This window comes from Bubalus kerabau, chromosome 9 (assembly GCF_029407905.1).
Source record: "Bubalus kerabau isolate K-KA32 ecotype Philippines breed swamp buffalo chromosome 9, PCC_UOA_SB_1v2, whole genome shotgun sequence".
Taxonomy (NCBI): Eukaryota; Metazoa; Chordata; class Mammalia; order Artiodactyla; family Bovidae; genus Bubalus; species Bubalus kerabau.
In genome coordinates, this window is record NC_073632.1 from 35,971,956 (window position 1) to 35,999,558 (window position 27,603).

A 27,603-nucleotide genomic window follows, 5' to 3' on the forward strand; every position below is an offset into this window, starting at 1 on the left:
AATCCAGAATCGCCAAAACAAAACTGAAAAAAAACGAACAAAGCTGATGGGCTGACACTACCCAACTTCAACACTTACTATAGACTGCAGTAGTAATATTTATATTTCTTCCTTTACCTCGAGTAGTTTCCTTATGTGCATATGCTGGTCAGTTCTTGCTGAAGACTTGAGGGAGCCTTCCACAAATTCTCCAGACTTTATCTCTTTTCTATCTCTTTTTAGTATCTTTAGCTTGCTACTTTACATTATTCTGGTGCTTCCCTGGTAGCTCAGACAGCAAAGAATCTGCTTGTAACACAGGAGACCTGGGTCAGGAAGATCCCCTGGAGAAGGGCATGGCTACCCACTCTAGTATTCTTGCTTGGAGAACTCTATGGGCAGAGACCGTGGTGGGCTACAGTCCAGGGGGGGTCACAAAGAGTCAGACATGACTCAGCAACTAACACTTTACATTATCTGACCACTGATCTCTCATTGTCTTGGTTTCTCAAGATTCTCAGAAATTTGAGAACCCTTACACTAAGAATCCAATATGCAATAAATTCATATAGTATACTTTAGATCATCAAGAATTGCAGATTCAGCAACAGTCACTTCATAATATATCATACTGGAACAAATAACATATTTATAATGTTAATGGAAATGAAAACAGTAGTCTTGAATTTTTCATTTTGGGTAATGAAAGGCTAAAAGTAATTTTTCAAAATAAAATGATATCTTCTACCTTAACGTTAGATTAAACAGTTAACATTATGTACAAGAGTTTGTGAAAAAAGTATCTTTTGATGGTGCCATGAAACTAAACTGCTGTTATTTTAAATGATTTTTCAATTAGTAACTTGCCTTGAACATTAAAATACATTTCCTATAAAAATTTCAATAAATAAAGATAGTTGGGATCTACAGTGTTTGATTTTCAAATATGTGATATTCTGTCATACACAATGTTGATCCAATAACAATGAAATTACTCTGTTTTTAATAATTTTTAAACTTTTTCTAGGCAAAGAAGTCAAGCCCAAGTCTCCACGTATGTTATGTGCATGCCAAATATTAAAAAATCTTAAATGCATGCTTTACTCAGCCTCTGATTCTATTGTTGAGTGTTTTGCATAAAGTCAAAGGTTTAACTATTTTGTGCAGATAATGTGCTGGTTATCTTGTATTTTTGAGGATTTACTATGCTGAAATTTTCCTTCATCTTTCATTCACTGGATGAACAAATTAATACTTTTCATTAATTTCTCATTAAAATCCTTAGTGCACATTTCCAATGTTTTATCAAAATAATTCTTATTGTGGTTGGTAATGAGGAATCTTTACTTGTGTGTGTATTAATCTGCTGCAATTATAAGAGGAAAATTAAATATATTGATGATTAGAAAATAATAAGTAATATATAAATATGCATGGGCATAGGAAATAAATATTTTTATACAATCATAATTATGAATGTTTACTCATTTTTAGAGCCACAAGTAAAAAAACAAGAGAAGCCAGGTATGTACATTTAATGTGTAGATTCATACTTGCACTCCATGTTTATAACAATAGTGTGTGCTGGGCTGTGCTTTGTCACTCAGTCATGTCCGACTCTTTGCAACCCCATGGACTGTACCCACCAGGCTCCTCTGTCCATGGAGATTCTCCAGGCAAGGATACTAGAATGTATTGCCATGCCCTCCTCCAGGGGATCTTCCCACCCCAGAGACTGAAGCCAAGTCTCCCTGAGTTCAATTCTTTACCATCTGAGCCATTAAAGAAGCCCAAGAATGCTGAAGTAGGTAGACTATTCCTCCTCCAGGGGAACTTCCGGACCCAGGAATCAAACTGGGGTCTCCTGCATTGCAGGCGGATTCTCTACCAGCTGAGCCTCCCGGAAAACCCCATAGCATTCTTTTTGCAAATATTCTGTCTGAGTGCAAATATTATACTAAAATTTTATTCTTGAACAACTTTTTAAAATAAAACAAACATATACTACCTTTTCCTAGAAAAAGTCCTATTTACAAAGATGAAATCACTGATAAATTTGTATCATTCCGAAGAAACAAATGACTAAAGACTATTTTTCGCTCATTGCTGTAGAACACAACATCCTGTCAGAGAAACAGCTGCTCTTACTCTTCTAATTTTGGGGGGCTCCTGAGTCAGATGAACATTTCTGAGGGCAATATCAGGCAGCAGGCACTATTTAAAAGAAAACACAACAATGATTTTCAAAATAGTTAACTTTTGACTCATGTCTCCCAACCATATTAGTATTATGTTGTTGTTCAGTCGCTAAGTCATATCCTATTCTGTAATCCCACGGACCGCAGCACACCAGGCTTCCCTGTCCTTCACTATCTCCTGGTGTTTGCTCAAACTCATGTCCATTGAGTCGATGATGCCATCTAACCATCTCATCCTCTGTCACTCTCTTCTCCTCCTACCCTCAATCTTGCCCAGCATCAGGGTCTTTTCCAATGAGTTGGCCCTTTGCATCAGGTGGCTAAAGTATTGACGTTTCAGCTTCAGCATCAGTCCTTCCAATGAATATTTCACAGTTTACTTCCTTTAGGAATGACTAGTTTGATTTCCTTGCTGTCCAAGGGGCTCTCAAGAGTCTTCTCCAGCACCACAATTCAAAAGCATCAATTCTCCAGCACTCAGCCTTCCTTATGGTCCAATTCTTTCATCTGTATATGACTACTGGAAAAAACCTAGTTTTGACATACAGACCTTTGTTGGCAAAGTGATGTCTCTGCTTTTTAATATGCTGTCTAGATTTGTCATAGCTTTTCTTCCAAGGAGCAAGCATCTTTTAATTTCTTGGCTGCAGTCACCATCTGCAGTGATTTTGGAGCCCAAGAAAATAAAGTCCGTCACTGTTTCCATTGTTTCCCCATCTATTTGTCATGAAATGATGGGACCGGATGCCATGATCTTAGATTTTTTAATATTGAGTTTTAAGCTGGCTTTTTCCACTCTCCTCTTTCACCTTCATCAAGAGGCTCTTTAGTTATTCTTTGCTTTCTGCCATCAGTGTGGTATTATCTGCATATCTGAGGTTATTGATATTTCTCCCAGCAATCTTGGTTCCAGCTTGTGATTCATCCAGCCTAGTATTGCTTATGACTTGTCTGCATATAAGTTATATAAGCAGGGTGACAATATATAACCTTAACATACTCCTTTCCCAATTTTGAACCAGTCCATTGTTATGTTGCTGCTACTGCTGTTAAGTTGCTTCAGTCATGTCCGACTCTGTGCAACCCCGTAGATGGCAACCCACCAGGTTCCCCCGTCCCTGGGATTCTCCAGGCAAGAACACCACAGTGGGTTGCCATTTCCTTCTCCAACACATGAAAGTGAAAAGTGAAAGTGAAGTCGCTCAGTCGTGTCCGACTCTTCGCGACCCCATGGACTGCAGCCCACCAGGCTCCTCCGCCCATGGGAATTTCCATGCAAGAGTTCTGGAGTAGGTTGCCATTGTCTTCTCTGCCATTGTTATGAGGTTGCTGTAATAAAATACCACAAGCTAGGTGGCTAAAAACAACAGAAATGTATTCTCTTACAGTTCTGGATGTTAGATGTTTGAAATCAAGATGTCAGCAGGGTATGAGGCAATGGCTACCCACTCCAGTATTCTTGCTTGAGAAACCCCATGGACAGAGAAGCCTGATGGACTATAGTCCATTGGGTCACAGAGAGTCAGACACGATTGAGCAGTTGACACTTTCACTTTTTGTTTGTGAGGCACTGGGGATTAGGACTGCAGAACATCTTTTAGGATAACACAGTTCAACTTACAAAGGTCTACCCTGTGACCCCTCCAAAATTCATGTCCTTCACATGTAGCAAAATACATTCACCCCATTTCAACATTCCTAAGAGTCCTAATAATTTTAGCATCAGTTCAGTTCAGTTCAGTCACTCAGTCGTGTCCGACTCTCTGCAACCCCATGAATCACAGCACACCAGGCCTCCCTGTCCATCACCAACTCCCGAAGTTCACTCAAACTCACATCCATTGAGTCAGTGATGCCATCCAGCCATCTCATCCTCTGTCGTCCCCTTCACTTCCTGCCTCCAATCCCTCCCAGCATCAGAGTCTTTTCCAATGAGTCAACTCTTTGGATGAGGTGGCCAAAGTACTGGAGTTTCAGCTTTAGCATCATTCCTTCCAAAGAACACCCAGGACTGATCTCCTTCAGAATGGACTGGTGGAATCTCCTTGCAGTCCAAGGGACTCTCAAGAGTCTTCTCCAACAGCACAGTTCAAAAGCATCAATTTTTTGGTGCTCAGCTTTCTTCACAGTCCAACTCTTACATCCATACATCCAAAACTTTATCAAAGTCTTATATCTCTTTATCTAAATCAGTACGGGTAAAACTCAGGATATGATTCTTCTTTCATAAAATTCCTCTCCACTTGTGAAACCAGAAAAATATCATGTTTAAAAAAAAATGTGAAACTGGTTAGAATGTATATTCCCATTCCAACGGGGAAAAATTGGAAGGAAGAAAAGGCGTCACAGGTCCCAAGTAAATCCAAAACATAGAGGGGAAGATTCTATTAGGAATCAAAGCCTAAAAATGTCCCTCTTTGATTCAGTGCTATGTTCTCTGGGCCTGGGGTGAGGGGATGGTGACCCTGGCCTCCTGGCCCACTGGGATGACAGTCCTGCCCTCTCTGCCCAAGGAAGTCCCATCATCCCAGCTGTTGAGTCATGGCTTGGCCATTAGAGTTGATATTCCTTCATTTCATCCTGTTTCTGTCCACTTCTGTCCAGGCCAGCATTATTTTTGTTTGCATAAAATTTTCAAAAACATGATTCATTTTGTGTTCAGTTCCTGAAGATCCAAGTCACTGGACAAGAGGGTCCCCCATAGATCTCCCTACGTCACCACATCTCTATTTCTGCCTTCTGCTGAGGTGGAGGATTGGATCCATGATTCTGTCCAGCCACACCCTTGGTCCTGTCTCCAGGGTGCACTATCTAGTCAGGGTGAGCATTTTCTCAATCACCAAGTACTGGTTCCTCTTGCATAACAGTTTACTCCTCAGTTTATCTTCTCTTTCTCATTTTATTATAAGCAATGAAGAGAATCCATGCTGTACTTTCCACACTCTCCTCAGAGTTTTCTAAACTAAAGATGGATATCCTTCACTTACAAACTCCACCTTCTACCCAACAGATAGCAGTTAAACATATTTTGTGTGTGTGTGTAGCACATAGTTTAAGCAAACTCCAGGAGATTGTGAAAGACAGGGAAACCTGGCATGCAGCAGTCCACGAGGCTGCAGAGTCAGACACAACTGAGAGACTAAACAACAACAGCATATAATTCAAGTCATAACATTGTCTAAATTTCTGTAACAACTAGGTATTTCAAAAAATATTTCAAAAAATATTCTTCCCAATCCTATCATCAAGTCATCTATCTTATGTTGACATTGGGGCTATTCTCTACAACAATAATCTTGAGAAAACAGAAAATTCATGTTGAAATCCATTAGCAGTAGCAACAACTTAATGACAGACAAATACGTGGCATGATTTTAACTGCTGTGTGTTTAATAGTCCAGTACAGGCAGGCCAGTGGGAAACTAAGATAAGTTTTACTAAAATTCTGCTTTTTTCAAATTATGGTAAATAAAATAAAATAGTGTCCGAAAATGAATTTGTGCTCTAGTTTATTTTTTTCAGATTTTAAAATTTCTGTCTTTTGTTTTCCCTTCAGAGTCACAAGTTAAAAAGGAAGCAAAACCAGGTAACAATATTTTATTCTTAAATAGATACAGAGCTAATGTTGCTGTTATTTTAGAACTAAAATGTCACCAGTGGGGGTTTACACAGCACCTTCCACACCCTCACTGTTTTCCCTACTCCATTATTCCATATGTTTTTACAGCACTGGTGAGAATGGGGATATTCCATAGGCAAAATATCCGGAATGTGGCTTTAAATGAATGTCAGCAGAGACTCCAGGTTTCAAGAGACATTTCTTAGAGTTCTTCAAAGTCTGGTGTTAGTCATATTTAATTTGTGAGTTTATTTCTGATAACACACCAGAGTCACAAAATCATAGACTATTGGGACTTGAAAGGAAAGAGAACAAGAATTTATCAAGCATCTGCTATGAGCTAAGGAATAGTGTAAGATTCAGTTTTCATCATTTCACTGTGAGAGGCATGTAACATGACAGTTATTACCCATATTTAGTATCTGTGGAAACAGTTCAATAGACAAGATTTTCAAGTTAGTCAATGTTGAAGCTAGAATTGTGCCCATGTTTGGTCTATGCAAAACCCAGGGTAATCTCACTAAGAGACTGTCCCAGACTAACAATGATTTTATTAAGAGGCAACATTGACCTAAATCAGAGCAATCTTTCCAAGTTTACATTGCTGTTTATTGTGTGTAAGTCCTAGCTCTGGTACCAACTAGCTACTAACCTGAGGCAAGTCAGGAAAAAAAAAAAAAAAAACCCTCAGTCTCCATGGATGTTATTTCTTCATTATAAAAATTATGTAGCAGGATTCTTAAATAACAACAAACTCAAAAACCCAAGTCTAGATGTATATATACAATACTATATTATTCCTTTAATTCTCACCAGAACTTACTTGACAACTCATCATAAACTTGAGCCTAGTTTCTCTTATAAAAAATATATCTTTTTAAAGTACCAAGGTTTAAAAATGCCAAACTACTGTCTTATAATTTATTTTCCTGACTGTGTTTATTGGCTGCAGATGAGTGTTGCCCAATATAAACATTTTGCATTTTGCCTCTTTTTTTTTTTTTTTTTTTTAAATCAGAAGACCAATACCATTTAAAACTTCTGTTTAGGTCTAGTACTATTTAGAACTTTCATTTATTATTATAAACACCACAATTTTGCAGGCAAAATTAATTGATTTTTTATATTATAAATGTTTATGTTCTAGCTTCATCTGAAAAAGCTCAAATACACAGTATGTATCTTTATTTTATCTATAAAGCTAATATAGAATTTTAACAAAAAATTAAGTATTTTAATAATATATATGCAATATATGCCTCAGTATTTGTGCTTTATTGTGGCCTATGTTTTGGAAACTATAGGTGTTTAAATGTAAATAAGAAATCTTGGTATATTGTTTTCATGCAACCGAAACCTTAAAGTTTTTTTATCTAAACTAGGATGACATGAAAAATGAGGAATAGTTCTCCATAGGCATGTTTGTTCAAATCTGTCAATTATTTTCTACTTAACAAATCATGGGACCATTTCACAGAGAAAATTCACCATATGTTAATTTATAAAGCTTCTAAATAGCCAAAGGACTTCCCTGGTAGCTCAGGTGATAACGAATCCTTCTGCAATGCAGGAGACCCCAGTTGGATTCCTGAATCAGGAAGTTCCCCTGGAGCAAGGATAGGATACCCACTCCAGTATTCTTGGATTCCCCTTATGGCTCAGCAGGAAACGAATCCACCTGCATATGGGAGACCTGGGTTCAATCCCTAGGTCAGGAAGATCTTCTGGAGAAGGGAATGGCAACCCACTCCAGTATTGCTGCCTGGAAAATTCCATGGATAGGGGATGGGGGACTGGTGGGCTGCAGTCCATGGGGTTGCAAAGAGTATAACTGTTAGTCACGACTGAGTGACTAACACACACATCCAAAAATATTTTCTTTTTATTATTTTCAGAACAAGACACAGTGAAACCAGAAAAGGCTATTTCTCATGGTAAACCAGGTATTTTGCAGGTGGTATTTGTAGTATCAAATTGTCTCTCAGTATTCTAATTTTAGCAGGATGATGAGCTTAGAGTCAAATCTAAAGTTATTAGGAAAGATTCATGTGTTAAGTCACTCAGCTTCTGATTTTAGTCATCTTCACAGTGTTTTGGTTTGGTTTCTTTTTTTTTTTTAAATTTTATTTTTAAACTTTACATAATTGTATTAGTTTTGCCAAATATCAAAATGAATGGTTTGGTTTCTTTTTTGTGCTGAGAACTTGGCCTGCCAGATATAACTAGATAGCTCATGCTCTTTTCCTATCAGAAATTTAGCTTAGCACAAAGACCATTTTTGCCAGCAATCACTTGAGTGCTGAATGCCCATTCAGTTGAATGGTCTCTATATTTTGTTTTGCTTTGTTCTGTTTGGGGCAAGACATCCCTAGAAAACTTGTAATTCAGAATGGCCCATTCAAACGTGATCATCTTCAATTCCAAAAATCTCAAAAAAAGGAAATAAAAAGAAAGCAGTTTCCTCCTGCTTCTCATCCTTCTTCCCTCTTTACTTCATTTTGCCTCCCTTCTTTTCTTCTTATTCCTAGTTTTACACTTTACAGAAAGTAGAGGTAAGCCAATGGGTTCTGCTCATAAAAAGAAATAGAAAAATTACCAAGACTAATTTAATCACTAGTTTTTATTTAAGAATAGAAACTTTATTTAAATTTTAATTTAACCCAATTAAATATGAATTTAATTTTGAGGTTGTACCAATTCCCAGTTGTTCTGTAGAACATGGTCCTTTATTCTAGGCTGAATTGTCTACCTGACATTGTGAATATGGTTAGGTCAGAATCTTTAAAAAGATAAAAACACCTTCTCCAAACATATCTTAGGAAACTTCTGCTTATATTTTTAAGATTTTACTTTAGAAAATCTGTTTTCAGTCGATTTGAGTCAATAGAAATAAGGAAAGCAGAGCCTGATTGTGGGGCGGTAAGAAAAGCAGTCTGTTCTGACATAAGCAAAACTTTAGAAACAACTTTTAGAACCGTCTAATATCATGAATAATAAACCCTTTATTGTCTTTATTGTCCCAAATGACACCCATTTTTGAGATGAAATCCTGAGAGCAGGAGAGAGTTTCATCTCTGAGTATCTAACAAAGGCATTCCCCTCTAGCCACATCTTTTATTTCAGTGATCATGTTCATACTCTAAATTCTGTTTCCAAGTGAAACTTTCCAATTAGAATATTTCACCGATTCATTCCCACTGCTGAATACTTGAAAAGCTTAATTTTATATAGAATCTTTATTCTAATCCCTTTACTTTGATCCAAATCTCTTTAACTATGTTTACAAAAATCTACAGCACACAAGACACCCCATAAATATACCACCTTTGCCCTTCCCCATCTTTGTGATGTAAAAACTTGGGTTTTCAGGCTAGTTCTGGCTTCTCAGGGAGGTGTCTTGCTCATGAAAGATAAAAAATTGTTTCTTCCTATTCTTATTCAATAATGAAAAGGGATTATGTGTTTTATGTGTACTCCTGTATAGATAAATGCAGTGAAATGCAGTGAAGGCAAAGGATGCAGTGTACTTTGATTAGGGGTGAGGGGACCATTTGAATTAGAAAAAGTTTTGTGGCAAGAAACTTGCAAAGGACATCTGCAGCTGGACAGATTTTCTTTGTGCTCCCATCCAATTTGAATAAAAGATATCACTTGTTTAACTGAGAAAACAGCTAAGGTTGTCTCAGTATTGGTGTTATTTTAAAGAGAATACAAAATATCAAGGTTGAAATGTGCCACTGTTTTGAACTGATGCATTTAAAATGTCCACTTGTGTGAACTTTTTTCCTATCATAGATGAAAAAGTTGTCAAGCATGTAAAAGCTACCACAGTAGGAAAAACAGGTAAATCAACTGCTTTAAATTTTTCTTCTATGTATCAGTTTTGTGTTATGTCGGTGTGCACACACACACATCTTCACTGGAGTGTGAGCACTTTGTGTCATTAAGTTCTAAGATTCTAGATTCTTGCAAATAACTGAAAGATATATTCAATAAAAATTAACAGTGAAAAACTAGAGTGACATACTTTATTTTTTTTAAGTGTGATTGACCTAAGCTTACATATAATTTGCAAGGAAAGCTATGCATGCATTGATTATCCTGTTCTATTAGGTGTTTAATCTCACTTTCAAACCACATTTTCTCCAATTTTAAAATCACAAAAATCTAGAACTGTCTGCTGTTCATGTATGAGATGGAATAATTTTCATTCATGAGAACTTCATAGAGACTATATGTAATTATATAATGTTTTAAAATCTGCCTTGAAAAATGATCAACAGAATATATAATATCAACTCATCATTTAATGTGAGAGAAAAAAAAAAGAAATGTACACAGTCTTTCATTTCTGGAGTTCTGTCCTAAAAGGATGAACAAAAGTAAGTTTTCATCTCAGCTGACATCTTGAAAGACTGAATCGCCTCCATTTGATCCCAAAATGAAAATCCTACTACCTAGGCCATGAATAGAGTCCTATTTCTTACTAAAAATCTTTCCAAAGGAAAAGGACTATGAAGTACTTTCCTTCTTTTAACAGATAATCATGATAATCAGGGTTTAAGTATAGTTCTCAGAGAAAAATATAATAGAATTCAGGAGAGAACTAATTATTTATAGAAATTGTGAACTATTATTTCTTTAGAAAGAAATCTTATAAGGCTATTTTCACATTACCTCATATGACCATTGTACTGTATCCCAACCATTGCCTAAGCTTATAATTTTGGTTAACATTCATTTAATTTTCACCCTGATGTGTTAATTGGAGAAGAAAATGGCAACCCACTCCAGTACCCTTGCCTGGAAAATCCCATGGACAGAAGAGCCTGGTATGCTACAGTCCTTGGGGTCGCCAAGAGTCAGACACAACTGAGCGACTTCACTCACTCACTCACTCACTCAGTGTGTTAATATGACCCCTTGAGTATCTCATTTCGTTATATGGGTATTTGGAGATTATGAAGAAACTAGCCCAGTGTATTTGTGTCTCAAATATATAGATTGGTTCAAACTTTACACAAAAGTTTGTGCATCTTAATTTTCAATAAGCAGTGTGATTAACATCTTTGCTGACACTGAAATAACAGTGTTCAGAGAGAATGAATTAATCTTAAGGAGAACTTAAAATGAAGAAGTAACAAATACAGATGCCAAAGAGTTATTTTTTCCATAGTTTGTATTCATCATATGTCACTTGTTTTCTTTCATTCTCCACAGTCAAACCCAAACCAACAAGTAAGAGATGAAAATAAAATCTGAAAACTATTACTTGGCAATTTCAGCTTTTACAATATGCTTATTTTTCCCAATTATTATTTTTAGTTTTGCCTAATGCTAAAGTACTTCTGTAGGTGATAAATTACTGTTATTGCTATGGCTTTGATTTAACATATTTGTCTTTCACTACTAATTAATAATTCACTATAATTGTATGGAAAAAAAAATCTATGGAAATTGTATTACTAATACTAAAAGAGTGAGACTATACAAGCTATAAATAATGCTAAGAAGCTAGAATAAATAGGAAATCTTTTAAACATACTTAATGAATAACAAAATAAAATTAAATAATATATGCTTTTTGGTATTATGAAGCACATACTATTTTTCATTTGTTTGCTTTAGGCAGCACTGATTATGTTAGGTAATCTTTGGTATTATTGTTTTTAATAATTTTACGAATTATTAAATTTTGCCACTTGCTTATTAAAACCATGGAATTTTCTTATGAGCATAGATTTTAAAGATCGTCCATTGGTGTAGAGAGTTAAAAAAGTGACCAGTGGTCTCAGAAAAGCGAGAGCATTTGCCCACTGTTACAGTAGTAAATTTATCCAAAGTTGTGTCAGAATTGTGATATTGGCTCTTGAATGATATATATTTGTGAAACAGAGGCTTAGATGAAGGTATGAGTGAATATTTGTCAAATGTTCTCTGGATCAAGTATGAAAATGAATTGACAAGATCCAAAGATAGATTTGGTGAGGACAGTTAAGAGGTCATATTAGTGATTCAGGAGATAAAGTGAAATATATGGAGCCTAAATAGAATGTATTTACCTCCTAGAACTTACTGCATGTATTTTGAATGCAATATAAAATATATACAGTTTGTATTATTTTTACTTTAATTTTTGGAGTACTTTTGAAGTTCTATTATTATCACAGTTTTAGTAACTTGATTATTGGCTTGTTTTATTGTGCATGCTTATGTAACATTAAATTTATACAATTTTAAGATCATGGAAGTTCATTCTTGAATGCTATCAATCCTTACTTTACAAATATCCAGTTAAATCTTATGAAACATAGATCCCACAGTTCCCCACCTACTTCACTGTTGGTGCAAGATGATGGGGAGAAAATAATATTGCTTGTGGAGAATCTCCAAATTCAGGCTGAGAGAAGGAAAGGACAGGTAAAGCAGAACAGCTCAGGGGTAATAAACCTGGGGGTGATTAGTAAGAACTAGCACTTGGGAATGATGTGTTCTATTTCCACATAATCCTAACTCCATTCAAAATATCCTACTCTAAACAGCTTTATTTGAAATTCTACTTCTGATGAAAGAAAGATATCTCCTAAAATTTACTTTAATTCAAATATTTTTCAAAGGTCTGAGAAGAATATTAAGTACATGTTGTGATTCCAGTTGTCATGTCCTAGATTTAGTTGAGATTCATCTGTGAGAGTTCTAACTGAACCTAAAATGAGAGGGTAGTCCAGGAAAATGAAAATACAAAGCGTGATACTTTCTGGAATAAAGCAAGTCTAGGTTAAATTGGAGAAGGAAATGGCAACCCACTCCAGTGTTCTTGCCTGTAGAATTCCAGGGACGGAGGAGCCTGGTGGGCTTCCGTCTATGGGGTCGCACAGAGTCACACGACTGAAGTGACTTAGCAGCAGCAGCAGCAGGTTAAATTTTCAATAAGAAACGAATGACCAGCACCAAATTGCTTCTGTCCTGCCAAGAAGGGACCTAGAAGAAGTCAGAGAGGTAAAAAGGAAGCTTATAAAATGCCAAGACAAATATCATCTGCTTTAAAATATCTCCAAAGAATGACTCAAGCTTCAGCAAAGAAAGAAAAATCCTTATACAATTATCCTCCTTTTTGTCATATTCTATCCTCTTCTTATACCAAGAGGGCTAGCAACTTCAAAGTATCTCACAGGATGCCCTGAGAATGAACCTGATCTTGTTTATAACATGTTTCCATGGCAATATGCTTTCTGTGTTCCAAGTGACATGCAAATGACTTTGGGAGCATGCTTCCCATACAAACTAAGGATTACCTCCAAATATATAGATAAGAAATGCTTGCTACACAAACTATCTACAGATTGTGACTTAATTCTTATTTCTCTCTCTAGAAAAAGCTGAACATCAAGGAAAAGAATCTCCATCTATCAAAACAGGTGATTTTGCCTTTTTGATTTGCGTTCTATCCCAATTCACTGTTTTTATTACCTTTGAAAATTAAAGCAAAGCATATAAGCACTTTTTATTTTCTTTCCTGGTAATGTTTTGTCTTGTGATTTGTAATAGAATCTAGTTTATCTGACATAAGAGCTATGGTAGTGTTGATAAGCAGTTTGCTAAATATTATAACCAACGTATATGAAATGCTAAGCATTCTATTATAATACAGCTGTGTTAACGTAATAGTATTTGCTTTCATGGTTCACAAGATCCTTCCAAAATATTCAGTGTCTTACTGATGCCAGTATTGATATCATTTGTAATACTGGTAATGTTGACTTGGGGCTCCCCAGATGGTGCAGTGGTAAAGAATCTGCCTGCCAATGCAAGAGATACAAGAGACATGGGTTCAATCCCTTGATCAGAAAGATCCCCTGGAGTAGGAAATGGCAATCTACTCCAATATTCTTGCCTGGAGAATCCCATGGACAGAGGAGCCTGGTGGGCTACAGTCCATGGGGTCACAAAGAGTCAGACACAACTGAGCTAATTATACATATTACATTTCACTGAAAATTAATCACGGATTTCAACTTGGTATAATTTCTTACAATAGAAATCATCCAATTCTATAATAGCTTAATATTTTAAAAATTGTAATTCAATTTTTAAAATATATAATACTTGGCATGGTTCAACAATAAGGCATACAGGAGGTTCACTGCAAAAATAAGCTTCCCTCCTCCCCTTTTTTTCCTGTTTTCAGATCAGATTCAGATCAGTCACTCAGTCATGTCCGACTCTTTGCGACCCCATGAATCGCAGCACGCCAGGCCTCCCTGTCCATCACCAACTCCCGGAGTTCACTCAGACTCACGTCCATCGAGTCAGTGATGCCATCCAGCCATCTCATCCTCTGTCGTCCCCTTCTCCTCTTGCCCCCAATCCCTCCCAGCATCAGAGTCTTTTCCAATGAGTCAACTCTTCACATGAGGTGGCCAAAGTATTGGAGTTTCAGCTTTAGCATCATTCCTTCCAAAGAAATCTCAGGGCTGATCTCCTTTAGAATGGACTGGTTGGATCTCCTTGCAGTCCAAGGGACTCTCAAGAGTCTTCTCCAACACCACAGTTCAAAAGCATCAATTCTTTGGTGCTCAGCTTTCTTCACAGTCCAACTCTCACATCCATACATGACTACTGTAAAAACCATAGCCTTGACTAGATGGACCTTTGTTGGCAAAGTAATGTCTATGCTTTTCAATATGCTATCTAGGTTGGTCATAACTTTCCTTCCAAGGAGTTAAGTGTCTTTTAATTTCATGGCTGCAGTCACCATCTGTAGTGATTTTGGAGCCCAGAAAAATAAAGTCTGACACTGTTTCCACTGTTTCCCCATCTATTTCCCATGAAGTGATGGGACCAGATGCCATGATCCTAGTTTTCTGAATGTTGAGCTTTAAGCCAACTTTTTCACTCTCCACTTTCACTTTCATCAAGAGGCTTTTTAGTTCCTCTTCACTTTCTGCCATAAGGGTGGTGTCATCTGCATATCTGAGGTTATTGATATTTCTCCTGGCAATCTTGATTCCAATTTGTGTTTCTTCCAGTCCAGCATTTCTCATGATGTACTCTGCATATAAGTTAAATAAACAGGGTGACAATATACAGCCTTGACGAACTCCTTTTCCTATTTGGAACCAGTCTGTTGTGCCATGTCCAGTTCTAACTGTTGCTTCCTGACCTGCATACGAATTTCTCAAGAGGCAGATCAGGTGGTCTGGTATTCCCATCTCTTTCAGAATTTTCCACAGTTTATTGTGATCCACACAGTCAAAGGCTTTGGCATAGTCAATAAAGCAGAAATAGATGCTTTTCTGGAACTCTCTTGCTTTTTCCATGATCCAGCGGATGTTGGCAATTTGATCTCTGGTTCCTCTGCCTTTTCTAAAACCAGCTTGAACATCAGGAAGTTCACCGTTCACATATTGCTGAAGCCTGGCTTGGAGAATTTTGAGCACTACTTTACTAGCATGTGAGATGAGTGCAACTGTGCGGTAGTTTGAGCATTCTTTGGCATTGCCTTTCTTTGGGATTGGAATTCCTGTTTTACCAGCTCCCATTTCCCAAGTATCCAATAATGTCTGATAGGTAATCATTGTTATTTTTTCATGTATCCATCTAGTAATATATGTAAAAGACATATATGTATAAACATGTGCTTAGTCACTCAGTCATGCCCAACTCTCTGCGACCCCATGGACTGCATCCCACCAGGCTCCTCTGTCCATGGGGATTCTCTAGGGAAGAATGCTGGAGTGGTTTGCCATTCCCTTCTCCAGGGGATCTTCCCAACCCAGAGGTCCAACCCAGGCCTCCCACATTGCAGGTGGATTCTTTACCAGCTGAGCAACCAGGGAAGCCCACATATACACACATACCTGCATACAAATTTGCTTCCCTGGTAGCTCAACTGTGTAAAGAATCTTCTTGCAATGCAGGAGACCCAGGTTCGATTTCTGGGTCCGGAGGATCCTCTGGAGAAGGGATCAGTTCAGTTCAGTTCAGCCACTCAGTCGTGTCCGACTCTTTGCGACCCCATGAATCGCAGCATGCCAGGCCCCCCTGTCCATCACCAACTCCCCAAGTTCACTCAGACTCACATCCATCGAGTCGGTGACACCATGCAGCCATCTCATCCTCTGTCGTCCCCTTCTCCTCCTGCCCCCAATCCCTCCCAGCATCAGAGTCTTTTCCAATGAGTCAACTCTTTGCATGAGGCAGCCAAAGTATTGGAGTTTCAGCTTTAGCATCATTCCATCCAAAGAAATCCCAGGGCTGATCTCCTTCAGAATGGACTGGTTGGATCTCCTTGCAGTCCAAGGGACTCACAAGAGTCTTCTCCAACACCACAGTTCAAAAGCATCAATTCTTTGGTGCTCAGCTTTCTTCACAGTCCAACTCTCACATCCATACATGACCACAGGAAAAACCATAGCCTTGACTAGATGGACCTTTGTTGGCAAAGTAATGTCTATGCTTTTCAATATGCTATCTAGGAGACGGGATAGTTTACAAATTATATATATATATATATATATATACACACACACACACACACACACATATATACACTCACCTTTTTTACACGTCATGATATACTATAAATAGCTCTTTCCCTAGGTTTTTCTGTTTAGTAGTGTGTTTGAAGATTTTTCTATATCAGTACACAAAGCATTTCTTCATTTAGTATTCTATTGTATTGTTATACATAGTTTACTTAACTAGTCTCTGATTGACCTATATTTAAGTTATCTGACAAGCTTTCTTTAATGATATAAAATTATAAATATAATTATCTGTCTAGTTTTGTAAATTTATGTTTATGGTAAAATTCCTTAAATATTTTAGTGAAATGATATAGTTAGTGTAATTTTTATAGGTTTCTCTAATGTTCTCTAAAAATTGTATTAACTTATATTTCCTCTGTTAATGAATTAATTTAATTTTGGATGATTCAAATTCTTCACAATCATCAAGAAATATTTAGTTCTTTATTAATAAATAGATATTTACATGTAAGTCTGCATAATTAATGCTTTTAGTTAATTTTAGAGGACAAAGCATACTTGAGAAACAAATCATGTATTTGGATGGCATAGTTTTGTGTTTTTCACGAACAATTCACTAATTTTTCTTGAGATTTTATAAAGTCAGCTTCTTCATTCAAAAGACTGGATTGGAAAAGTTTAAATAGTTAATATTAATTAGTATTAATATGTTCTGAAAGGACAATAGCAGAATGTGTCTTTTATGCCATTCAGGAACAGTAAGGAGTTCAGATTATCTTAAGCATTAATTTTGCATCAGATGAAATATGAGGCTTTACAAGGATTAAGAGACCAAGAAAATCCTATACTTTGAAGTTTTATTGGAATATGGAATTCATTAGAACATGATTTTAAAATTGCTCAAATTGTATTGCCTATTGCTCATTTTAATATAAGTTTAGCCTTTTCTTATTTTAACTCAAACAGAATTATGAAATGTAAAAGTCTGATATTTTACCTATAGCCACAAAATGACCTTTTCTTTTCTTTCTTTTTCTTTTTTTTTTTCACTTTTTAGACAAACCAAAACCAACTCCAAGTAAGTGTACCATACTAAAATTTTAAGAATTTTCTATTTAAGTGTTTAAATTTTATAATTTCTTTAAATTGTACATGCAGTAAAATTTATTGTGGTATGTTTATTACTGCAGTAGCTATTATGACATTGCCTACATAAATGATTCCTATTGACAAAGAATAGTGTGTATTTTATTCATTAATATTTGAACATATATTTGAGTGTCAATTGCACTATAGCAGATTATGTGAGGGAATGCCTAAAATGACTTCTGTTGTCATTATCTGTGTAATTAATTCAATTACCTTAACTAATACTGTCCACAAAAAAAAAAAAAACAAAAAACAAAACATGGTTCCATCTCACTTTTATGTACTTCAGTTGTTAGGATATATTGAATAAATACAGTGTGGAGGTTCCTCTTATAGTCATTGCTGGGTTAAAACAAGCTTAGAACACACAATACACATCTTCAATTATTTAATCTTAATATATTAGCTTTTTATTTTCATATTTCTTCAAAAGCTAAAGATGAGTTGTTTTAGTGTTTCAGAATCACTGTTTTATTGTAACATTTCAAACAATAGTAAAAAGGAATAATTTTTTAAATGTATGAAAAAATGAAAATGTATGAAATTTTATAAAAATGAAATTGTATATTTAGTACTATTAAATTATGACCTTGACATTACCCTGTGGGTAAATATGCACATTTCAATCGAATGTAACTAGAAGTTGTGTCTAAAGATTTTCAATGCCAAGGACTAACCTGGTTCCTTAAAAGTGTTATGATAGATTTCTTGTGAATACATCTATGATTTTCTTCTGAATGGATTCAATGCCAGTGTTAAACATTAAATGTTGCCTTTGGGTTGGCAAAAATATCTAGTATATTTAGTCTGTGTAAATGCTACTAATATGAACGTTATTACAAAAATTAAGGGCTGAAAGTCAAAACTAGATTACTGATAAGAAATATCACCATAATTATTTGCAAATGCAGTTTTGTTTATAAAACATTATTCATTACATATATTTGTTCTTATATAACATTTTTATATTTTGTCTCACTACTCTGACTGTAGTCATTATGAGTTGAAATTATTTTTGTGATTTTTAAAATCTCGTCTCTCAACCCCACTCATTGCACTAAGTCCTTTTTATACATGAAGTTGCTTTATAAAAAGTTAATGAATGAATGTGTGCAGGCACATGTTCAAATCATGTTAAAAGTTTATGTAATGGAGATTTATAATTTGTAATTGAGAAAACTACCCAAATGTCTTCAAACTGATTCTTTCTACCATGTATGAATAGACTATTTAATATTAATTTATATAGTGATTCTATTTCCAGAATAGATACCAGTTATGTTTTCAGAAATATTAGCTACCAACGTATCTCTTTGCCATTTTGAGTATGTGTCTATTGTCGCTACTTTGGAATTAATATGAAATAACATAACGATGAAGTTCAGTTGTCTGCTACTGGAAAAACAAAATTATTATTTCCTTTTATTTTTCTTCCTTCTTTCTATTATTTTTTTCTAAAGAGGAAACACCAGAAGTAACAGAATCAGGTAAATATTTGCTTTCCCAGAGGAGGTAACATAGATCTATAGGAATAGTATTTAAATTTGAATCTCTATATAGCTGCGTAACGTTTGGGAAAATCCATTAACAGCTCAGATTCCGAGTTTACTCATCTATAGAATAGACATAATGACTTTCCAAAAGGCTTGTGATAAGTATGAAATGAAATAACGTATATAACATTCCCACTACATGCTTGGTTGTCACTCATTAAATATTGGTGTCCTTCTTACTCTTGTCTGATAAATATAGTTAAAGAAAAGCATCAGTCAGTCAAAACTCTGGTTTAAAAAGCATGTGTCCACATTTTCCTCAGAGATATATTGTGACTCTTACATTGTTTTTACTCAACAGTTAATTTATTGAGTATTCATAGCACTAATCAAATTTTCATTTCCTAAAGGTAACAGTAGAAAATTTGAATTTTTTTTTCTGTTACTAGTTTAAACTTTTTAATAAATGCATGGCTTATGCTAGCTCTACTTGAAAACATGTACAAAAATAAAACCAGAAAACAAAAGGAGGAGGTTGTGATTTATAAAACCAAATAACCAAGGATAACAGAAATATACACGTTCTTACACAAGGGAGGGAGACTTTATACACGTTCTTACACAAGGGAGGGAGACTTTATCTTCACATCTTTAAAAGTAGAACCTTGACCCTCTTTCACTTACAGGATTAAGTTGCATCTGCAAATATTTACTCCAAAACTGAGTAAGAAAATTATGTTTTTAAGCCAATGGTTTATTGTTATTTTTCCCCCCTAGCAAAAAAGAAAATTGAAAAATCTGAAAAGGAAAGTAAAGGTAAATACATTTTAAGGCATGTATATCAAATTAGTGATAAAAGCATAGGAATCAAAAATATGTAATTATACAAATTATATCACTTAAAAAAGCAATTCATGAAAATATGGACATTGGTTTTAAAGTATTTATCAGAATCACAGCTATTTAGGGTGTTATTCATGCTAGGAGTGTAGTATTACATTATTATTAGATATCTAAAGGGAACAGGAACTGAGATCTTAAAGCAAACTCCATCTGTTATTGCTATATTAACACCATAGAGTTCTTTTCATATAACTCCTGAATTGTAAATATTGACAGCAAAATATGTAATTTCAAACTTAGAAAGACCTATGAATAAATATGTATATGACTCTACCATTTTATCTCTATAGAAAAAGCAGAAATGAGACATCTTAAAGGAGAAAAAGGTAATTTTTAAAAGCTTAAAAGTTCCTGAAGTCAAAATATTTTGAATAAATATGTATATGACTCTGTCATTTTTATCTCTATAGAAAAAGCAGAAATGAGACATCTTAAAGGAGAAAAAGGTAATTTTTAAAAGCTTAAAAGTTCCTGAAGTCAAAATATTTTGAATAAATATGTATATGACTCTGTCATTTTATCTCTATAGAAAAAGCAGAAATGAGACATCTTAAAGAAGAAAAAGGTAATTTTTAAAAGCTTAAAAGTTCCTGAAGTCAAAATATTTTGAATAAATATGTATATGACTCTGTCATTTTATCTCTATAGAAAAAGCAGAAATGAGACATCTTAAAGAAGAAAAAGGTAATTTTTAAAAGTTTAAAAGTTACCGAAGTCAAAGTATTTTGAGTCAAAATTTATTTATTTCAATTTTAAAGAAAACTTTTCTTTATGTACGTGGTGATTGCTGCCTGATTAAAAGAAGAAAAGTGGTAAATAATCATGGCCCGTGATAAGGACAGTGTCAAAGAGCAATGGATGCAGGCCACGCCTGCAGTGTGCAGTCACGTGTTGGGTCATTGGTGAGAAACTGGTTAGAAGCTGTACTGCAATGCTGCTTTTTTATCTTAACTTTAGTTTTATTTATTTAGGAAACTACATAAATAATACAATAATCACTGATTTCCATGTTTAGTCATCTAAAAACCTTATAAAGGCCTTAATCATCAGAGAAATATTCTGTCAAGTCAGGAGCAAAGCATTCTTAGACATACCAAAAAGATTATGAATAACAAAAGAAGATGCTTTTCTGGTTTATATCTAAATTCAATTAATCAGCATTACCCATTGTCCGTGGACTCAGATTCATTTAAATACCCTGTAATCACTGAGTTCAGGTCATATCTATGTTTATGCAGATACAACAATCTCTTCAGCTAACATTTATTTTTCTTAGGTGTTAGCAGAAGAGAAAACTTTTTAAACACCTTGAGAAAATATTTACAACATTTAAATTATTCTCATGTTGCTAAAGCTTAGAGTTGAAGTGAGCCAAATTTTTTATGAATATTTGCTCTAAAAGTTCATATTTTAATTTATATTTTCTTTTTTATACAGTGCCAACAAGAAAAGAAAGTCTTCAATTACACAATGTGACAAAAGGTAATCTTGACCTTGGTAAGTCCTCAAATGCTGTGTTGATGTGGAGATGCCTGAATTATGTTGGTGCTTAATATTAACACTAAATTTCTAAAGCAAGAAAGTCTAGCTGTTTATATAATTCTAACAGCAGGGGAAGTGGACAGATAGGAAATAGAACAGAATGCTTACATTTCAGTGGAAAACTAGGAAATGTGAAGAAATAGAAACTATTAACAACATAAACAGGAGAAGGCAATGGCACCCCACTCCAGTACTCTTGCCTGGAAAATCCCATGGACGGAGGAGCCTGGTGGGCTGCAGTCCATGGGGTCACTAAGAGTCGGGCACGACTGAGCGACTTCACTTTCACTTTTCACTTTTATGCATTGGAGAAGGAAATGGCAACCCACTCCAGTGTTCTTGCCTGGAGAATCCCAGGGACAGGGGAGCCTAGTGGGCTGCTGTCTAGGGAGTCGCATAGAGTTGGACACGACTGAAGCGACTTAGCAGCAGCAGCAACAACATAAACATTCATTAGATATCCCAGTACCTATAAGAAGGAAAAATTTATTATTGCAAAGAAGACTTTCCCAACATGACTACATTCAAGGATGATAGAGTAGTAAAAAGAGAAGGAGCCAATAGTCTGTTTATCTGCAACTACATCAAATATAACTAATATCATGAATATAGTTTTATTATTTATAAGTCGATCTTTGAAATTAATTCAACATAGATACAAAGCAGATAGCAGAGGGCAGAAGCTAGCATGCACATGACAGGCAGGTGTTCTTCACCCAAAATGAGAATGACCTGTTTTGGTGACATCATCATAAAACTGTAAGAGTATAACTGAATTACTTAGTCTGGGTCATAAAATTTTAGATGAATCTAATTAATTCAAAATGTAGCAAAACATAAATGCTTTATATTTTAAAATGCTAAGTAAACATGCCATAATTAAACAAGAATTTTCATTCAGAGTAAATATAGATCTCTAGTCTGTGTGTATACTGGGAGTGTGGAGAGGGAGGAACCTAGTTTTTCACTGGTCCCTGTTGCTGCTTACTGTAATGTGTATACCTGAAATGGTGGAACATATTTAGACACAATTTTTAGTAATATTAAGGTGTAAAATTTAGAGTAAGAGAGCAAATCAGATTTGTAAAATGATACAAGAACACAATTTTTATATTGGAAATTTCTCCAGAAATGTTATATCTTTTAAGATACTTAGCCAGAAGATTAGGAGAAGGCAATGGCACCCCACTCCAGTATTCTTGCCTGGAAAATCCCATGGACAGAGGAGCCTGGTGGGCTGCAGTCCATGAGGTAGCTAAGAGTTGGACACAACTGAGTGACTTCACTTTCACTTTTCACTTTCATGCATTGGAAAAGGAAATGGCAACCCACTCCAGTGTTCTTGCCTGGAGAATTCCAGGGATGGGGGAGCCTGGTGGGCTGCCGTCTATGGGGTCGCATAGAGTCGGACACAACTGAAGCAACATAGCAGCAGCAGCAGCAGCAGGCAGAAGAATGAAAAGTAATGTATTACTTTGAAAACTCACAGCTATAGCCTTTCCTATTATTATTTCAATTTCCATCTTAGTATAGACCCAGTGATTGTTCACAGTTTAAAGTTGAGTTAATGCTAGGTGAAGAAAGTCTAACCTCTAGAAGTGTTTACCTGATAGAGACAGGAGTTGGCTCCAAGTGGATGTGGTGTCAAAGACTTAAGCTCATTCAATCACATTTTAATATGAAGAAAAGTTATGACCAACCTAGATAGCATATTGAAAAGCAGAGACATTACTTTGCTAACAAAGGTCCGTCTAGTCAAGGCTGTGGTTTTTCCAGTGGTCATGTATGGATGTGAGAGTTGGACTGTGAAGAAAGCTGAGCACCAAAGAATTGATGCTTTTGAACTGTGGTGTTGGAGAAGACTCTTGAGAGTCCCTTGGACTGCAAGGAGATCCAACCAGTCCATTCTGAAGGAGATCAGTCCTGGGTGTTCATTGGAAGGACTGATGCTAAGGCTGAAACTCCAGTACTTCGGCCACCTCATGTGAAGAGTTGACTCATTGGAAAAGACTCTGATGCTGGGAGGGATTGGGGGCAGGAGGAGAAGGAGATGACAGAGTATTAGATGGCTGGGTGGCATCACCAACTCGATGGATGTGAGTCTGAGTGAACTCTGGGAGTTGGTGATGGACAGGGAGGCCTGGCGTGCTGCGATTCATGGGGTTGCAAAGAGTCGGACACAACTGAGCGACTGAACTGAACTGAACCACACTATGGTAGGCAAATATAAGGGAAAGCTTTCTACCAATTAGAGCAGCCCAGAGATAAAATGTGCTTCCCTGGTGGCTCAGACAGTAAAGAATCTGCCTGCAATGTGGGAAACCTGAGTTTAATCCCTGGGTTGGGAAGGTCCGCTGGAGGAGGGCATGGCAACCCACTCCTGTACTCTTGCCTAGAGAACCCCCATGGATAGAGGAGCCTGTCCAGCTACAGTTTCACTTTCAAAGACAAAAGGCACCCCACTTTGTCCCCTAGGAAATGGTCTATTGGTGCTGACTAGAGAGTGGCTGTCCAAAGGATTCTAGGGATTTGGACACTGGATAGAAGCTCCTTTCTTACTGTATTCTGTGAGTCCATTTCTAAGATCTTCATATTATGAATACATGGCAGGAAAAAATAATTACATGTGAAAACATAAGGGACTTGATTTAGGTCATACCTGAATGGTCTAGTGGTTTTCCCCACTTGCTTCAATTTAAGTCGAATTTGGCAATAAGGAGTTCATGATCTGAGCCACAGTCAGCTCCCAATCTTGTTTTTGGTGACTGTATAGAGCTTCTCCATCTTTGGCTGCAAAGAATATAATCAATCTGCTTTCAGCATTGACCATCTGGTGATGTCCATGTGTAGAGTCTTCTCTTGTGTTGTTGGAAAAGGGTTATTGTTATGACCAGTGCATTCTCTTGGCAAAACTCTATTAGCCTTTCCCTGCTTCATTCTGTACTCCAAGGCCAAATTTGCCTGTTACTCCAGGTGTTTTTTGACTTCTACTTTTGCATTCCAGTCCCCTGTAATGCAAAGGACATCTTCTTTGGGTGTTAGTTCTAAAAGGTCTTGTAGGTCTTCATAGAACTGTTCAACTTCAGCTTCTTCAGCATTACTGGTCAGGGCATAGACTTGGATTAACGTGATAAAGATATACCCATTTGAATGCAGAGTTCCAAAGAATAGCAAGGAAAGATAAGAAAGCCTTGCTCAGTGATCAATGCAAAGAAATAGAGGAAAACAGTAGAATGGGAAAGACTAGAGATCTCTGCAGGAAAATTAGAGATACCAAGGGAACATTTCATGCAAAGATGGGCTCAATAAAGGACAGAAATGGTAGGGACCTAACCAAAGCAGAAGATATTAAGAATAAATGGCAAGAATACACAGAAGAACTGTACAAAAAAGATCTTCACGACCCAGATAATCACAGTGGTGTGATCACTCACCTATAGCCAGATGTCCTGGAACGCAAAGTCAAGTGGGCCAAACTTAGGAGGCATCACTATGAACAAAGCTAGTGGAGGTGATGGAATTCCAGTTGAGATATTTCAAATCCTGAAAGATGATGCTGTGAAAGTGCTGCACTCAATATGCCAACAAATTTGGAAATCTCAGCAGTGGCCACAGGACTGGAAAAGGTCAGTTTTCATTCCAATCCCAAAGAAAGGCAGTGCCAAAGAATGCTCAGACTACCACACTATTGCACTCATCTCACATGCTAGTAAAGTAATGCTTAAAATTCTCCAAGCCAGGCTTCAGCAATACATGAACCGTGAACTTCCAGATGTTCAAGCTGCTTTTAGAAGAGGCAGAGGAACCAGAGATCAAATAGCCAACATCCACTGGATCATCAAAAAAGCAAGAGAGTTTCAGAAAAACATCTATTTCTGCTTTATTGACTATGCCAAAGCCTTTGACCGTGTGGATCACAATAAACTGTGGAAAATTCTGAAAGAGATGGGAATACCAGACCACCTGACCTGCCTCTTGAGAAACCTGTATGCAGGTCAGGAAGCAACAGTTAGAACTGGACATGGAACAACAGACTGGTTCCAAATAGGAAAAGGAGTACTGTATATTGTCAAGGCTGTATATTGTCACCCTGCTTATTTAACTTATATGCAGAGTACATCATGAGAAATGCTGGGCTGGAGGAAGCACAAGCTGGCATCAAGATTGCTGGGAGAAATATCAATAACTTCAGATATGCAGATGGCACCACCCTTATGGCAGAAAGTGAAGAAGAACTAAAGAGCCTCTTGATGAAAGTGAAAGAGGAGAGTGAAAAAGTTGGCTTAAAGCTCAACAATTCAGAAAACGAAGATCATGGCATCCGGTCCAATTACTTCATGGCAAATAGAAGGGGAAACAGTGGAAACAGTGTCAGACTTTATTTTTTTGGGCTCCAAAATCACTGCAGATGGTGATCCCAGCCATGAAATTAAAAGACACTTACTCCTTGGATGGAAAGTTATGACCAACCTAGACTAGACAGCATATTCAAAAGCAGAGACATTACTTTGCCAACAAAGGTCCATCTAGTCAAGGCTACCGTTTTTCCAGTAGTCATGTATGGATGTGAGAGTTGGACTATAAAGAAAGCTGAGCACCAAAGAATTGATGCTTTTGAACTGTGGTGTTGGAGAAGAGTCTTGAGAGTCCATTGGACTGCAAGGAGATCCAACCAGTCCATCCTAAAGGAGATTAGTCCTGGGTGTTCATTGGAAGGACTGATGCTGAGGCTGAAAATCCAGTGGTTTGACCACCTGATGCAAAGAGCCGACTCATTGGAAAAAACCCTGATGCCGGGAAAGATTGAGGGCTGGAGGAGAAGGGGACGACAGAGGATGAGATGGTTGGATGGCATCACTGACTCAATGGACATGAGTTTGGGTAAACTCCGGGAGTTGGTGATGGGCAGGGAGGCCTGGCATGCTGCGGTTTATGGGGTCGCAGTCAGACACTTCTGAGAGACTGAAGTGAACTGAAAGCGTAAGTCTAACCTAGAACTAGTTGAGAATATAAGCACATTCTATTCATTCCTTCACTCAAGTAATGGTTCATTACATCTAAATTCCTGTCTCTTTAGCCAATGCTATTTAGAAAGGAAAGATTATAACATTAGCTTTTCTAAAGTATTTTTCTGAATTCCATTAGCCTAACTTTTGTAACTTTGCACTTATTAGGATATATCAGAAACTCTACAAGTCTTAAAGTAAAACACATTATGCAGATTCCTTAAAAATTATATTTTCAAACCTAGCCCTTTAAATTAGACATTAATGGAATACGAATGTTACCCATTCTCTCTGTTTCAGAAAGTTAGAAAGTCTGCTATATTTAAGACAGTCATTTCACTTTATATCTTCATCCTAAATACATAGAGTTTAATGGAAAAACATATTTGAAGAATTATAATCTCTCATTGAAACTAATAAATAAATGATTATGAAAAGTTAGTTGATTTTACAGGTTGCTTTTTAAGGTTTCAGAGAAGGTTTTATTCATGTCCAAAAGGAAAATAATTCTCAATAATGTATTTTATGAAATTTGGAAAATTTAAAGCAAGTATTTAGATTAATTATATCATGCAAAGTAATTTCACTGGCATTGGGTATAATTATAGTTTAACCAAAACAATTTAACAAAGATCCTGATGATTTTAGTAAGCGTGGTTAAAAGCATAAGTATGTTGTGACACCTGCAATGAGTAATAACTTTTTTGATGTCTCACATAATAACAATTAAGATATTCAAAGAGCCATGTTATCAGACAACAGAGAGCTCCACTTATTCACTAACTCATGAAAAATAAGGAAGAAAGTCAAAGATATTAGATACTTTTATGCAGTCTATTGATGTATAATATCTTTGTATTTTACCTGAGTTAAACAAGACTTGTTTTCTTTATTTTTAGTAGAAAAACCTGCAAGAATATCAAGTAAGTACTGCTTATATTGATAATAAATTCTCTTTGGCATACAGTATGAATTTCAAGCTGAAATTCATGAAATATTTATTTTTTTAATGTGTTCAGAAATGGAGTCATTTCATATTAAACCTTCTGACAGGATTTTGATGACTTTTCATCTTATTTATGTTGAAACTTAAAAAACAAAACTGCATTATTAAAATAACTTGTAACAAATACCTTATCATGTTCTTGAGCCTGAAGATTAAAGTGACTTGCATTCAATACAAAAGTCTTTTCAGTGATCAAGGTTGAATGGAATAAAATAATC

At 36.1% G+C, this 27,603-nt stretch overlaps 1 protein-coding gene across 41 annotated transcripts in view; it reads left to right on the forward strand.

The window, feature by feature from the left end:
- The window catches only part of TRDN (triadin), a 414,851-nt gene that overhangs the window by 361,747 nt on the left and 25,501 nt on the right, over positions 1-27,603 (forward strand). For 9 of the 41 annotated variants that reach the window (XM_055535018.1, XM_055535007.1, XM_055535006.1 and 6 more), the window contains 18 exons: positions 1,007-1,033; positions 1,474-1,503; positions 5,734-5,763; positions 6,944-6,970; positions 7,692-7,739; positions 8,325-8,348; positions 9,592-9,639; positions 11,017-11,034; positions 13,170-13,214; positions 17,344-17,364; positions 18,896-18,922; positions 19,706-19,744; positions 20,122-20,157; positions 20,242-20,277; positions 20,361-20,396; positions 20,480-20,515; positions 21,269-21,328; positions 27,279-27,302. In XM_055535018.1, the coding sequence (XP_055390993.1) occupies positions 1,007-1,033; positions 1,474-1,503; positions 5,734-5,763; positions 6,944-6,970; positions 7,692-7,739; positions 8,325-8,348; positions 9,592-9,639; positions 11,017-11,034; positions 13,170-13,214; positions 17,344-17,364; positions 18,896-18,922; positions 19,706-19,744; positions 20,122-20,157; positions 20,242-20,277; positions 20,361-20,396; positions 20,480-20,515; positions 21,269-21,328; positions 27,279-27,302 (612 nt within the window). The remainder of the gene's footprint in view (positions 1-1,006; positions 1,034-1,473; positions 1,504-5,733; positions 5,764-6,943; positions 6,971-7,691; positions 7,740-8,324; positions 8,349-9,591; positions 9,640-11,016; positions 11,035-13,169; positions 13,215-17,343; positions 17,365-18,895; positions 18,923-19,705; positions 19,745-20,121; positions 20,158-20,241; positions 20,278-20,360; positions 20,397-20,479; positions 20,516-21,268; positions 21,329-27,278; positions 27,303-27,603) is intronic. The other 32 variants (XM_055534981.1, XM_055534979.1, XM_055534986.1 and 29 more) reach the window with 27 other exon arrangements.